The sequence below is a fragment of the Entelurus aequoreus genome, linkage group LG14 (assembly GCF_033978785.1).
Source record: "Entelurus aequoreus isolate RoL-2023_Sb linkage group LG14, RoL_Eaeq_v1.1, whole genome shotgun sequence".
In the NCBI taxonomy this organism is placed as follows: domain Eukaryota; kingdom Metazoa; phylum Chordata; class Actinopteri; order Syngnathiformes; family Syngnathidae; genus Entelurus; species Entelurus aequoreus.
In genome coordinates this window covers 50,760,567-50,776,802 of record NC_084744.1, presented here as the reverse complement: position 1 = coordinate 50,776,802, position 16,236 = coordinate 50,760,567, and the positions used below count along the sequence as shown (strand labels likewise).

Sequence of the window (16,236 nt, the reverse complement as noted above, 5' to 3'; positions counted from 1 at the left end):
TGTGAATGCCGTATGTGCGCAAACCACGGAAACACGCGAGGCGAACTGAAATGCTTGAATGTCCAGGGTGAGTGGAGTGTGGAACGGTTCGAATCGAAAGAGAAATGTGGGATATAAAGAGCTTTGTATATTGCCCATTCATTTGTAATGGGGAGAATTTTCCCAACCGGTAAAAAACGTTTGCTTGAATGTTCAAGATACCGTATTTTTCAGACTATAAGGCGCATTTAGAATCCCTTCATTTTCTCAAAAATCGACAGTGCGCCTTAAAACCCAGTGCGCCTAATGAACGGAATAATTATGGTTGTGCTTACCGAACTCGAAGCTATTTTATTTGGTACATGGTGTAATGATAACCGTGACCAGTGGATGGTACTCACACATAAGAGATACGTGTAGACTGCAATATGACGCGAGTGAACAACACCACAACTTTAAATGTTCCATTGAAAATAAAGAACATTACACACGGCGCTCAAAAATCTGTCAAAATGTTTTAGTATGAATTTAAAACCACACCGCTTGATGGATTGTCGGCCCATTACGGCTACTGTAGTCAGAGGTACAAGTATGACTATGGTTTGTGTATAAGGACTGCAAAATGGCACCCATTAGCAGACATATTATCTGCCGTTTTGTTTAAAAATATTATGCAAAACCAACTTTTCTTACCTTCTGGTACCTGCTGATGTGTATTTGGGATCTGCATAAGTCCTGAAAATTTGCGCAAGTCCGCCACTGTAGTCCATGTCGATACCGTAGTCGATAAGCTTCTTCTTTTTCTCTATCTTCTTGTTATGTGACATTCATCCTCCGCTGTTTCCAATCTCTATGATTGAGACTTTTATTAGTAGATTGCACAGTACAGTACATATTCCGTACAATTGACCACTAAATGATAACACCCGAATAAGTTTTTCAACTTGTTTAAGTCGGGGTCCACGTTAATCAATTCATGGTATAATAAATATATACTATCAGCAAAATAAAGTCATCACACAAGTTAATCATTAGAAAATAAACATTGAGTTATTTACATTAATTACAATCCGGGGGGTGGTATGTGGAGGGGGTTGGGGCGGGGGGGTTAGGTTTGGTTGATATCAGCACTTCAGTCATCGACAAAAATATAATCTGAGAAATGGACATTGAAACAGGTGTAGGTCTGACTTGGTAGGATATGTACAGCGAGCAGTGAACATAGTGAGCTCAGAAAGCATAAGAACAAGTATATACATTTGATTATTTACATTTGATTAATTACAATCCGGGGAGGTGGGAGGTGGGATGTGGTGGGGGGAGGGTGTTAGTCTAAGGTTGTAGTTGCCTGGAGGTGTTCTTTTAGTGCGGTTTTGAAGGAGGGTAGAGATGCACTTTCTTTTACACCTGTTGGGAGTGCATTCCATTTTGATGTGGCATAGAAGGAAAATGAGTTAAGACCTTTGTTAGATCGGAATCTGGGTTTAACATGGTTTGTGGAGCTCATAATATAGCTAATATAAAGTAGTGTAAAGTTCAAACTTATATCTCGCTATGGAAACGCTAAAAACTACTGGTATAGTGAGTTTACATTATTCACCCACGGAACTTTAGTTATTAGAGAGTTCCGGTCGGACGGTTTTTCACGGGACACATTGTTGATTTAAGTAAAGTCTGAATGTCATTAAAACAGTTAGCTCCATCTTTTGACACTTCTTCCACTCCCGTCCTTGCACGCTACACCGCTACAACAAAGATGACGGGGAGAAGACGCCGTCGAAAGTGAGCCACGTAAATAAGACCGACCACAAAACAGGGCATGCTGAAGGGACTGTCAGAAAGCGGCTTGAAGATGATCTGTAAAACATAATCTATGCAACATTTTGACCAAAGAACCACCATTACATGTTATGTAGACCACAAGGAAGTGTTTTAAATTTTGAAAAAAATCATAATATGACCCCTTTAATGCGCCTTATAATCCGGTGCGCCTTATACATGAAAAACAACCTGAATAGACCCACTCATCGGCAGTGCACCTTTTAATCCGGTGTGCCCTATCGTCCAAAAAATACGGTAAATGGTGTGTGGATGGTGGAATGGTTTGAATTGGGCGAGAAGTGTGGGAGTTGTAGAACTTTGAAAGTGTTCATTCATTTGAATGAAAATTTCCTGGAAATTTGGGAATGTCAGGAAAAGTAGAGTTTTTATATCACATTGTCCTAGATGATATGAATGGGTTGGTGTTGGGAAATTTTTGAATCGGTCAAGAAATTTTCACATAGAAACACTTTGTAAGTGAGAATTGGTATTTTGGAATTTCTGGAAAACCGGGAATTTTCATGAAAAAAGTACCTTTGACGTCCCAACTAAGGGGAATGTTTTGATGGTGGAATTGTTGGAATGGGTTGAAAAATGTAGAAGGAGAAGCCGAAGGAAAAAAGGGCGGAAACAGGGCTTTGGAAAACCGTTAATTCCTGGAATTTCTTTGAACCTGAAAAAAGGTTTGTGTTTGAAGGATGAAAAATGTGGCAATTATGCAAGTTTGAAAATTGGCCTTATTATTTTCAATGAGAAAAATGTCCTGCAAAACCTAGAATCCACAAACATTTTTGTATTTGTTACATTCTTGAGACCTCCGAAAAATGCGTACCTCTAGTATGATAATAAAAGTCGTAATTTTACTCAATGCAAGTCAAAATTTATGCAATTTATGATAAAAGTTGGAATTTTACTCAAAAACAGTTGCAATTTTACAAGAAAAGCTTAATATTTTGGCAATTTTTTGAAGAGTCGTAATTTTACTCAACAAAAGTCACAATTTTATAAGAAAACTTCAACATTTTGGCAATATTATAAAAATAAGCGGAATTTTACTTACCGGTAAGTCAAAAGTCATAATTGTATTAAAAAGTGTCACTATTTTACTAGGATAAGCGGTAGAAAATGGATAGATGGAACACAAAAATCGGCAATATTGTGAAAAAAGTCAGAATTTTATATGACAAATGTCACCATTTTGCATTAAAAAATACTAATTTTACATAAAAAAGTAATAATTTTACGAGAAAATATTGCAATACTACAGAAACAGAAAGAATAGGAGAATTTTATAAGAAAAAAGTCGACACATTGTGAGAAAAAGACTGCTTTGTTATTTTAATTTGAATTTTTTGTTTGTAATTGGTTTTAATATTCATTATTTACTTCAAGTTATTACAGTATGTCTCTATATACATATTTCATTTTTTTAATTAATTTTGGCCAAGGGGTTCGCATTTAAATTTCTTACACACACTTGTTATTACATAAGTTGGTCAGAGGGGGAGCACTTAAAATTTTTACACACACTTGTTATTTCATATGTTGACCAGAGGGAGAGCACTTTTAAAACCGACACACAGTCAATTTGAAAAATCCCTCCTTTTTGGGACCACCCTCATTTTGAAAGATTTCACCACTAGGGGTGCTAATGAGACATTCTCTATTAGATGCAATGGTTTTCCGTATTGGGACCATGATTTATGTCCTAACTTGTTCACCGGTCCTCATATGGAAGCTACTTTTGTTGATGTCTCAAGAAAGGTATCAATACAAGAACAAACACACACACACACACACACACACACACACACACACACATTCTTGTATTTGTTACCTTGTTGAGATCTCCGAAAAATGCCTACCTCTTTAGGACCAGCTTTTCTAGATGTATAAAGATTTGTATTTACAACATTAATAATGTATACATAATATGCAAATATAAAAAAGGTAAGCTTTTAGTTAATTATTTTTATTTTGTATTTGTTTTTGGAATTGGTTTTTAATCTTCATTATTTACTTCAAGTAAGTATGTCTCTATATACATTTTTATATATTTTTTTAATTAACTTTGGCCAAAGGAGGCACATTTCAATTTCTTACACACACGTCTTATGTAATATGCTGACCAGAGGGGGAGCACTTTTAAAACCGACACACAGTCAATTTGAAAAATTCCTCCTTTTTGGGACCACCCTCATTTTGATAGATTTCACCACCAGGGGTGCAAATGAGACATTCTCTATTAGATGCAATGGTTTTCCGTATTGGGACCCTGATTTATGTCCTAACTTGTTTACCGGTCCTCATATGGAAGGTACTTTTCCTTGTTGATGTCTCAAGAGGGGTTGGAATACAAGAACATATACACACAATTTCTTGTATTTGTTACCTTCTTGAGACCTCCAAAAAATGCCTACCTCTAGTATTATAAGAAAAGTCATGAATTTACTGAACGCATGTCAACATTTTACAAGAAAAACTGAACATTTGTGCAATATTATGATAAAAGTTGGAATTTTATTCAATAACAGTTGTAATTTTACAAGCAAAGCTTAACATTTTGGCAATTTTATGAAAAGAGTCGGAATTTTACTCAACAAAAGTCACAATTTTGTAAGAAAACTTTAAAATGTTGGCAATATTATAATAATAATCAGAATTGTACTTAAGTCAAAAGTCATAATTTTACTTTACTTTTCCTTGTTGATGTCTCAAGAAGGGTAGAAATACAAGAACACACACACACACATTCTATTCTCTGTAGTTTAATGGTGTTAGAATGTACCAGGTACAGAGAGTGAGAGTGGACAAGAATGTGTGCGTGTGTGGCCAAAACATGTGGCAAGTTAACTTTCGGTTTCGATCCCCGCCAAGGTGCAGCAGCAGCAAAATGGTCAATATCGTATCATTACAACAACAAAGCTAGTGGACTTTTGTATGAAAACATGTTTTCATACTGAAGGAGTACATCTTTGTTTCGTGTCAAGCATGTGAATGAAGACCACCGCACATTCCCTCATGGCGGCTGCTAGAAGAAGACAAATGTCTGTGACTCACGACAGCGCGCGGCAATATCCTGCAGGATTCTTTTTGTGCTCCATGGCGGATGTGACCCGACTACTGGATGACTCCTTTCCCCAGGAGACGACATGGCAGCATTTAATGTCTTTATGTACGCACACATGTCACTGTAATTGACAATTTCATGTAATAAATGATCTACATTTCATAGCGCTTGTCTCGATAAGTCCTCAGGTGAGCTCAGGCCAAGCCAATACCAGGACGTCATGTATATTCATGCATGTACACTTCCAATTCTAAAAAAATAAATAAAAAAATAGCATACTAATGTTAGCATTCTAACAGGTTTCATTAGACAAGTAACAAAATATTTAGCAAAAAAAATTAGAATTAAAACATACAATGTGTAACCCGCATGGTTTAGTCCAGAGATGGTCAAATATTTTGACCCGGGGGCCACTTTGAGAGAAAAAATGTGTCTTGGGGGGGCAATGTGTACATATGTATAAATGATATGCATGTATACACATTTAGCTGTAAAATTCTGCTGTACGGTACGTGTGTTTGGGTCCATTTTTTACAGGAACACTAATACCAAAAGCAGTGGTGGACTGTGCGTCTCCCACCTAGGCCTTCAGTGATGTCCGACTTCAATGATTACCTCTCAAAATACCATAATTGATGTCACCACATGACCATTGCTGGAGAAATACTATACAGCAGGGGTGGGCAATTAATTTTTACTGGGGGCCGCATGAGCAACCCGAGCACTGATGGAGGGCCACATCGACAATACTTCAATTAAATTTTGCTCAATATTATTTTTGATATATACCGTAAAATAATAATAATAACAATAATAAAAATTGATAATAATACTTTCATTTAACCTAACTTAACTTTATACAAAAAGCACTGCTTTGGAAATCATTTGTACCCCTTTCAGAGATCATATTTAGTTCCCATTAAACATCCTCATGTTGCACAATGAAATGTAAGCATAGGATGAAGTGTGCATTCCTGTAACTTTCTCTAGTAACAGCATTCCATGATTAATATAAATAAATTAACATTAATAATAAATGACAGTAGAATAAGCACACGTATGACTGAGTAGTCATAGTGTAACTTTGTGTGGTGTTTGAGTTGTCCGACTTTTTGTGTGGCCATAAACGCACCAGTGGTTTAGTGGTATGCGTATTGGTGACAGATGACAAGTTGGTTTTGGCCTGGTTTGTACGGCAGAAAATGACTAGTTTTTCGAGATAGAAGTGTTTTACTCATGTTTTTGGTGTGGTTAGGGCCGAATATAAACAGTTTTGCTCAAAAAGAAATCGATATAATTCCTGGCCTCGAAGCATCTTGATAGACGTTACAATAATTGAACGGTGTTCATTGAACGGTGTTGACGAACACCGTTAGGGCCGCTTGTTGTCACTGTCACTCAAAGTTGCATTGCAAAATTACACAGAATAAATGTGTTTATTTTGTTTAGAATTCAGATGGGATTTGATTTGGTGCGCGGCATATATTTGCTGCGCGCAGAGGACGCTTGAGCAGTGCGCAATTGCGCAGGCGCGCACCTTGGAGGGAACGTTGCTTGGCAGTCCATGTCTTGTTGAAAACACGGCATTCGTCATCAACTTTTCTCTTTTTAGGGTGTCGGGTGTAAACCGTACATCACTTGTCGCTGTGCACCTTCACTCACACGTTACACACGGACATACGCACATAAATAACACTTTTCAAAATAAAAGCAGCACAGTTGTATTGCGCGCACGACATAGATGTTTTTTCAACTTTATTTTGTAATTTGTGATTGCAGCTGTTCACATTCACTCACAATCACACACGAGCATAGGTCCACACGGAAGTAATACAAATAACGCTTTTCAAAACAAAAGCAGCACCGTTGTTTCGCACACTCGACATAGATACTTTTTTAAATTTATTTTGTAATTTATGGTTGGCCTCACGCGGGCCGGACAGGGACGCACAAAGGGCCGGATGTGGCTCGCGGGCCGCAGAATGCCCAGGTCTGCTATACAGGAACACATGTACGCCCTACTGGCCATTGAATCACCTCAACAGTGTACAAAACGGGTTATTTTCTGGCGCATTTAAAAATCTAAATAGCAAAAATCATATTAAAAGTAAATAAATAAAATATTTTAACTCACTATTCGACGCTGTAAAAGCCAGTGGTACACCTCGCCGTCGGCTGTTTCGAGTGGAAATGTCGAGCATTTCCCCATTTGATCGCCAGAACAGCTGAGCGAGCTTCTTGGGTTAGCCGACGTCGTTTTATAAGCTGTAGTTCGATGGATTTTACCCTACCCGATCAATGCCATTTTTAATGGTACTGTTAATTTTGAACACACATATGTGAATGAAGCATACTTAGTCAACAGCCATACATGTCACACAGAGGGTGGCCATATGAACAGTGGCAACACTGTCATAAACATGTGCCATATAGTGAAACTACACGAAACAACAATGACAAACACATTTCGGGAGAATATTTGCACCGCAACACAACATAAACACAACAGAACAAATTCCCAAAGTTCTCTGCAGCACCAACTCTGCCGGGACGCTACAATATATCTGCCACCTAATCAACGTTTTGTTCTCCTTCTCTGCTACGGCGCAACACTTTCTGCTTGCTGCTAAATTGAAACTTGTGAATGGATTCTCACTTTGGAATGACAAGTGAGTATCCAATCACAGTCTCGTTAACATCAGGCTACCTAGATAGGCTACTGTCAACAACTTGTGATCTGATTGGCTATCGCAACTGTCTATCAACTGTATGTCCCCATTTACGCACAGTGCACGGACGCCCGCATTGTTGATTCTGAAGGCCCCGGGCAGATTTGGTACAGCATGGCAACATAAGCTAGCTGAATTCTGATTGGATACAAACTAAAACTAAAAACAACAGCACTGGATGGAGCATAATATGACATGAAGTGAATATGAATACTTTCAGATATTTAGGGAAAGTAAATTTAAAAATAATTGTATCTTTAATTATGATCATGTGCCCTGATGGCACACCACCGACCAAAAGTCACAATGTCCGATAGAATTCTAAAAAATTATGACAGACCACCTCAAAAGAATGGAATGGAATTTTACTTTTTTTTTTTACTGAATGGGACACCTAAAATGTACATTTAAATGAAGAAAGTGGGGCGGTGGGGGTGGGGTGGGATGTTTTTTTGTTGTTTTTTTTGTCATAAAAAAATACAATCATGTGTGCTTACGGACTGTATCCCTGCAGACTGTATTGATTTATGTTGATATATAATGCAGTGTTTCCCATAAACTGCCAAGATACCTGTGGCGGTGGGGGCATGGCTATGGGCGTGGTCACCATGACATCATCGAGTAATTTGCATAATTTACTACAATGATATGATTTTCTCTAAAAAGGCTCAAAAAATGTATACTTACTAATTAATAATAACAGTTTTGTTTTAAACGTCCATCCATCCATCCATCCATTTTACAATATAATTACAACACTTTATGTACATATTTATATACAGATTTGAACAATAAGTTATTCACTGAAATATATTTATTAATTGTGGTTCTTACAAAAAATATATCTTATGAAATATAAAAGCTAAAATGTCTCTTAAAGCTCTGCCCCTTTAATTAGTGCATACTAAATAATTTAACTTTAGCTTACTACTACAACCATATTATTTACCAGCAACATAAAGTGAAACAGAGGCAGAGGTGTGCTGCCACAGTCAGTAACAAATAAACAGAAAACAGTAGTGGTCAAATACAAATAAGTATCCTACACTTCTCTTTTGTAAATTAAATCTGAACAGCCTATATGGGCATCTACATCAACTATATGATTTGCCTGAGAAGCTGTACAGGACAAAAAATTAAAAAAAAAAATTATATATATATATATATATATATATATATATATATATATATATTTTTTTTTTTTTTTTTTTTAAATTTGTGGCAGGCGTAATTCTTTCGTGGCGGGCCACCACAAATAAATGAATGTGTGGGAAACACTGTAATGTAGGAACCAGAAATATTAATAACATAAAAAAACAACCCATTTGTGCGAATGAGTGCAAATTAGTATATATGGGGGAAGTGAGGTTTTTTGGGTTGGTGCACTAATTGTAAGTGTATCTTGTGTTTTTTATGTTGATTTAATAAAAAATAAAAAAAATAAAAATATATATGTATATATATTTTTTTTCTTTTTTATAATTTCTTGTGCGGCCCGGTACCAATCGTTGTTTGGGGACCACTGGTCTAGTATACTCTGGACTGAAGCTGTGTGCCTTCATTGTTTTTGTAGCTGTTGTTTTGAGGCATGTTTAAAAAAAATAAAAAATAATGCACTTTGTGAAAGTCAAAGTATAGTATTTCCCATAGTTGTAGTGGGTATTAGGATTATCTCAGGGAGTGCATGTCCCAAATTCCAAGCTGCTGTTTTGAGGCATGTTAAAAAAAATAATGCACTTTGTGACTTCAATAATAAATACGGCAGTGCCATGTTGGCCCTTTTTTCCATAACTGTAGTTGAAGTTGTTCACTTATTTTGGAAAACCTTGTTTTTGATTGATTGATTGAAACTTGTATTAGTAGATTGCACAGTACAGTACATATTCCGTACAATTGACCACTAAATGGTAACACCCGAATACGTTTTTTTCAACTTGTTTAAGTCGGGGTCCACGTTAATCAATTCATGGTAAAGTTACATTGTTTAATGCATCCAGCGGGGCATCCCAACAAAATTAGGCATAATAATGTGTTAATTCCACGACTGTATATATCGGTATCGGTTGATATCGGAATCGGTAATTAAGAGTTGGACAATATCGGATATCGTCAAAAAAGCCATTATCGGACATCTCTAGTTAATAGCATAAAAAAATAATAGTTAGATAAAAATTTTAAAATGCAGCATGGTGGTCGGGGGATGTCTGGTTCTGATTAATAACACGTTAATAAGATTTAATCATAAAACTTTAGTTGATAACTTAAAAAACATAACAGCACAAACGAGCATGTTTGCGGCACAAAGAAATGAGACAAGTTTGGGGAGATTTTGGTTATGATTAATAACACGTTAATTACACCTTAATAACAATAACCCATGAAATTAACGTAAAAACTATAATAGTCGGATCAAAGATTTTTGTCGCACAAACGTCGCACAAATGCTCGTTTGGGGAGATTTTGACAAAGCTGGTTATGAACATTGAAACGTTAATAGCATCCAAAAATATAATAGACAACATTTTAAAAATGCAGCACAAACGATTGGGACACGTTTACTAAACGTGTTAGGGAGATTTGGAGGAGGGGGTGGGCAACTTCACACAGGTACGTCTTATCTTATCTTACTGTAGTCATTATTTAACTATTTGTGCATGGTGCTTAAGCATCCATCCATCAGAATCCATCCTCACAACTCCGAATTGAGCATCCATGGTTTTTACAGACCTTTACGAGCGACTTCACCAAAATGACCCTAATTGCTCGCTTATTAACGGGGTCACCCTAATCATCCCTACCGTCCCCCCATTATTTATTTTGCAGCTCGAGGAAGGAAGAAGACCACAGTTGCAAGAAGAAGAAGAAGAAGCAAAATGGCTCCTCTGTCTCCCCTTCATTGAAGGAAAAGTACTATTTCATTCATGCCATTTCCGTTCATTCATCGGCTAGGGGAGGGGGGCAAGGCGGTTGGGGGGAGGGTGGGCGGTGTAAGGGGGTGTTGCGGTGCCATCTCCACACCAACCTTCTTATCAATGGACGTGACGTCAGCACTGCCTGCAGCTGACGGGTGGGGTGGGGGGTGTGGAGGGGGGGGGGTTGCAGTCACGTGGTGCAGACGGAGGGTATATACAATAAAGGTGCGCTGGCCGTGGTGCTGAAAACATCCACTAAATGCCTACAAAAAGTCAAGACTTATAGCTTCCTTTTTTTTTTTTTTTGCACAGGAAGAGACGAGAAAAAAAAAAAAAGAGAAGGAAAACAGAAGAAAAAATATTTTTGCTTTTTCTTCAGGGCTTGATGAGAGTATTTACTTTACTTTGAGTTTTGACGCCTTGCCCACTCCCACTAGTGGGACCCCCAGGTAGGTGTCACTTCATTCATTCATCAAGTGTGCGCTTATCAAGTGGACACTTGCCCTTTATTGTGCTTGATTTTAAATAATTCGTTATTTAAAAAAAAACAAAAAACAAACATCAACAAACTATTCCAAAAATGTACTTAGTTTAAGATGTATAATAAGGTAATAATCATTTTAAAACGAAATATGATGTCGTTCATACAATATTGTGTTATTGTTATTGCTATTTAACTGCAGCAAATTCGTTTGAGAGAAGAAGAAAAAAAGGCGCGCACTTACGCATTTAATGTTTACAACTCGTGTAAACAACATTTTACAAATCATTTCTTTATTTCGAATTAAAAGCAAAACCGGCCTAATATTACCGATCCATTTTTTTTTCAGTGAGTCGCAAAGGTGGAGTGGATTTGTCTCCATCCATCCATTTTTTACTGCTTGTCCGGGGTTTCGTTGCACAAAATACCGCTGCACATTATCCACGTGGAAATTCGTGGAAAAAATTGCGCTGCTGATGTGCGGGGAATTTTGCATTCTGCATTCCGCCACAGAAGCGAGGCGGGCTGCAGGAAAAAAATTTAAAAAAATTTAAAAAAACAAAAAAAAACTGGCCGTGCTACGAGTGGGGGAAAAAGACAAAAGCAGTATTTCTTTCTCTTTTTTTTTTTACCCGAGCGCACCCACACTCCTCCTGCAACGGGGGAGCGAAACGAAGGGTAGGTGGGTGGGTTTTAAAATTGACCATGCAGCTCATTTGCTATTTGGTTGGAGCGCTCAGGGACCGAGAAGCAGGAGGATGATGATGAGGAGGAGGAGGAGGGTTAAATAACTGAAGCGTGGCTTGCGGCTTTTTACGCATGACTTCCAAGCGTGAACGCGTGCCGCCATCGCATTGACTCGCAGGACGCAAACAAGGATTTCTTTTTTTTGTGTGTGTGTGTGTGTGTGTGTGTGTGTGTGTGTGTGTGTGTGTGTGTGTGTGTGTGTGTGTGTGTGTGTGTGTGTGTGTGTGTGTGTGTGTGTGTGTGTGTGTGTGTGTGTGTGTGTGTGTGTGTGTGTGTGTCTTTTTTTCTTTCTTTTGTGCCGTTTGGCAAACACACCAAAAGATGGCCGGTGCGCAGGGGAGGAGGTGAGACTTTTTTTTTTTTTTTTTTAAGGGTAGAAAAGATACCATTTAGCGCAACCATCAAAGTGTTGTCGGCGAGAAAGAACAACAACAAAAAAAGTAAAACAAACAAACAAAAAAAAAGGTTGTGCCAAATCCGTGCGCAAAACGGTTATTTTGCGCTCAGGCGCAGGTAAATAAAAAATGCCGCGCGGAAATGTTCGTCTACAAAATAAAGGCACAATTTTCTAGGAATGTTCTGAAATTTTAAAAACGTTGCATCCGTATTCAGACATTTTGCACCATTTTTTTTTTTTTTAGAAAAATGCTATCAATCATAAAATAGCAGCCCTTTGAGACACTTGTGTTTTAGGGCTATATAAATAAACATTGATTGATTGATTGGAGAGAAAATGAAATGAAAAATGTGCGCATTTCTATTATTTTGAAAATATTGTTATTGACGTGGCGTCTAACTGTCCTGCAGGTGTTTCACCTCCCTCCTGCCAGTTCTGCATGGTCATGACCTGTCATCACACCCCTCCCTCAACCCGCCTCGTCCTATTGGTGCTGCTCAGTGTCACTCCGCGGCTGGCCGGCGCCGCCCCCGCGTGGGCCGAAGGAGGGGAGGGAGGAGCGGAGGGGCGTAGCCGCGCAGACGCCCAAGAGGACCGCCTTGCCCCCCTTCTCCCGCCCCAAGGCCTCGGTGGAAACGTGTCACGGGACCAGCAGCGGCCGGAGCAAGGGACGGAGCAAGGGACGGACCAAGAGACGGACCCGGCTCAGGTGCTCGCTGTCCTCCTGCGGGCTCTGGACCGGCCGGGAGAGGGACGGGAGTGGACAGGAGGCACAGAGGAGGACGATCTGAGCCGGAAGTCGCCGGAGGCCGATGAGATAATAAGGAGCAGGCAGTCGGAAGCGGAGCCAGAGACCCATAAGGCTATTGAAGAGCCGATGCTCGGCCGTTTGACGGCTGCTCTGGGTGAGGACTTTGAGGGGGACCAGAATGGAGGCCTCCCAGGTGACGCCGATAGCGAGGAGAGAGAGGAAGAGGAAGAGAAGGAGGTGGAAAATTTTCTAGAAGCGGCCATACTCGACTCCTCCTCCCAGGGGGACGATCTTTCCCTGCAGCGCAAAATACGAGGTTACTTCCAGAACATTGACTTGGGCCTCCAAGACAATGAGATCCTGCCTCCCCTGAAGGGCTACAAGGCGTACAACACCCAGCTGGCTCGGGCCGGCAAGAAGCTCCACTGGCAAGAGAACGGCGCCGCCAACAGGCCCGCCAAGGGCGACAACTTCATGGACGACTTCGAGGACGAGGGAGGGGAGCTGGAGGAGGAGGTGGAAGAGGAGGATGAGAGCCTCACCCGTATGGAGGAGGAGGCCAGGGCGCGGGCCGAGAAGCAGGAGGTGCTCCAGCAGCAGGAGGAGGCGGAGCGGGCCCGGGAGGAGGAGCAGCGCCTGGCGGACATTGCCTCGGACATGTTGCTGCAGTACATGGGCCGCAAACAGCAGGCCTTCATGAAGCCGCGGCAGAAGAGCAGCAACACGGCCGAGGACAAGCGATCCGAGGAGGTCCTCCCAGACGAGGACGACCTGGACCAGCAGATGATCGACCGGCTGATCGAGATCAGCAGCAAGCTGCACCTGCCGGCCGACGACGTCATCGAGATCATCAGCGACGTGGAGGAGAAGAAGAAGAAGAGGAAAGAACTGCAGCAGCAGCAGCAGCAGACGCTCATGTCTGGCAAACCCGTCATCCCGCGCTTCAGGCCTCTCGTTCCACCTCCCTTGGCTGCGCCGCCCATCTACCACTACACAGCCTCCAAAAACCCCAAGAAAGCCCCTTACAAGCACAACAAATACAACAAGTCCATGAAGAAGTGGCAGAAGGACAAAGTCAAGTCCTACAAGCAGAACTACTGGTACCAGCCTCCCAAGCAGATCGACTACTGGTACAAACCCCAGAAACAGTTTCTTGCCTTCCCTTCCTACCCTTACTACCAGAAGCCATACCGGGCATACTACCCTGTTTATTTCCCCTACCCCAAAGCGCAGTACTATGGTAAGCCCTCTCCCGCCAGAGACCAGCCCTTCAGCCCTCAGGAGCTCGACCTCCAGGGCCCGAAGCGCAGGCACCGAGTTGGGGGCAAGAACCGGGGTCAGGGCTGGAGGCAGAGGCCGGCGCCTCGCCAGCCCGTCTCCCCTTACATCTCTAACTATATCCTCCCTCACCCACGGACCTACCAGCCCTTGCCGCCCCCGAAACCGCTGGCCCCGCCCCGGAGAGGCCGGCGGCCCCCATACTACTACCCTCACGCCACGCCGGCGAACGACTACGAGGAAGATGGCCTGGTGCCTCAGCTGGACAGTGAGGAGGAGCTGGAGAACTTTATTGAGAGAATCTACATGAAACGCAGAATGTACTGAAGGATGTTCTTCTTTTCGGGAGTTTGACCCCTTAAGATGGGGGCGGACAGACGTGGGAGGGTCTCGCTAGTAAGTGGGAGGGGCTTAGTCGGCAAGTTTTGAAGGTCCAGACGCGAGATTGCGGTTCGTTGAAGTCACTCTGTGTTTTTGATTTTCGATTAGGTTCAGTCAGGGGGGAGGTTACCCCGCCAGCGTCATGTTTACATTTTGAAGCAGAACACACTGCGGCCATTGTCCGCCTCCATTCAGGTCAAACTACTACAAACACACACACACACACGTTTACAACATCTCTTTGTACGTCACATTGCAAATATGATTTGTGAGCACACACATATCAAAATTGACAATAAGCCTTTTTTTTTTACGGTATGTGTGCAGGTGCCTTTCTGATTTGGTATTGGATGACAAAGCACAGGAGTTAAAGGAGCAGGAAAAAAAAAAAAGGTGCCACAATCATACATCTCCGTTTTTTTTTTCTCTGAATTTTGCCTTATGCACGATTCTCATCACCAAACCCTGCGGACCCCCAAAGCACAAACGTAAACAGTTACCACTTCCGACCTGGTGGGCCGAGGGTTGGCGGTTACAATGGGATGGCGATGCGTCGTCTTGACACATTTCTGCTACATCCCCAGAAAAATTAAATAAAAAAAACTTTTTTGTGTTTGAGCAGTATTTTGCCCATACTGTATTCTTGTTTTTGTTTTTTTTATTTAAAAAAAAAAAAAAATAGATACTTGAAGTCTTATTGTTCCTTTCTTGAATACATTGCAGAGTTTGCGGCCTGGGAGTCAGGGATTGTGTTTGAAAAAAAACAAACAAACAAACAAAAAACATGTTACATGCACGTCTTTCTACTTGCATCTTAAAAAATGAACAAAAAAAAACAAAAAAAGACAAAAAAATAAAACAGTGTGGAGAATCCAAGATGGCTGTTTTCTCTGATTAAACTGTAAACATGAAGAAAAAAATGAAAAATGAGGCGACGCCATCTGTCTTGTCACCAGGAGTGTTTGTCGTTGTGTCACCTTTAGCATTGTAAGATGTACAGTGTGAAATAAATATGCCCGTGCAATGTGTAAATAACAGCATGATGATTACTAGTTTTGCTATATTACAAAAATAAAAGCAATTATTTTATTAAAGCTCAGTTTTTTTAATGGCTTTCTGCAGAGTGCCATGTTGTACAGGAGGGCCGCCCGTTCCAGACTGGAAGACAATCACAAGCCGGTTAATATGAATATTAATACACTTGACGAAAGGGCTGATGGCTGAGTCGTTAGGAAAACAGCACGCATTGGAACGGAGGACAAAAGAGACGAGAGAGTGGGGAAAAAAGCCGTAAAAAGGCAGACGTAGGGAAGCTGTGGCTGCAGTGATTGATGAGTCACATGATTGGTGCATGAGTCATCCATCTGTACATTTCACTGCAGGACCTTGCTCTTACACACACGCACACCCACACACAAATCTATTACTTTGGAGGACATTGCACTGACTCGCGTTCATAACCTCGCCATCACAGTCGCAACTAAAAATTAAACCTTTTAATGTTCAAGCAACGTGTCTCTGCACACACACACACACGCACACACATTTTTGTATTTCTTACCTTCTTGAGACCTCTGAAAATAGGCCTACCTCTTTAGGACCACCCTTTCTAGATATATAAAGATGTGTATTTACAACATTAATAATATATACTGTATTTTTCGGACTATAAGTCGCAGTTTTTTTCGTA

General features: G+C 40.7%; 2 protein-coding genes across 3 annotated transcripts in view; one reads left to right on the top strand and one right to left on the bottom strand.

Annotated features, from left to right (window-relative positions):
• LOC133665008 (multidrug and toxin extrusion protein 1-like) overlaps positions 1-16,236 on the bottom strand; it is a 170,994-nt gene that overhangs the window by 137,725 nt on the left and 17,033 nt on the right. The window lies entirely within an intron of this gene.
• LOC133665004 (neurosecretory protein VGF-like) lies at positions 10,737-15,694 on the top strand. 2 transcript variants are annotated; one of them, XM_062070134.1, is made up of 2 exons: positions 10,737-10,960; positions 12,547-15,694. In XM_062070134.1, exon 2 carries the CDS (start codon positions 12,576-12,578, stop codon positions 14,490-14,492), a length of 1,917 nt encoding a protein of 638 aa, XP_061926118.1. In that variant the 5' UTR covers positions 10,737-10,960; positions 12,547-12,575; the 3' UTR covers positions 14,493-15,694. The 2 variants fall into 2 exon arrangements, with proteins under 2 accessions (XP_061926118.1, XP_061926119.1); XM_062070135.1 differs by lacking the exon at positions 10,737-10,960 and adding an exon at positions 11,724-12,083.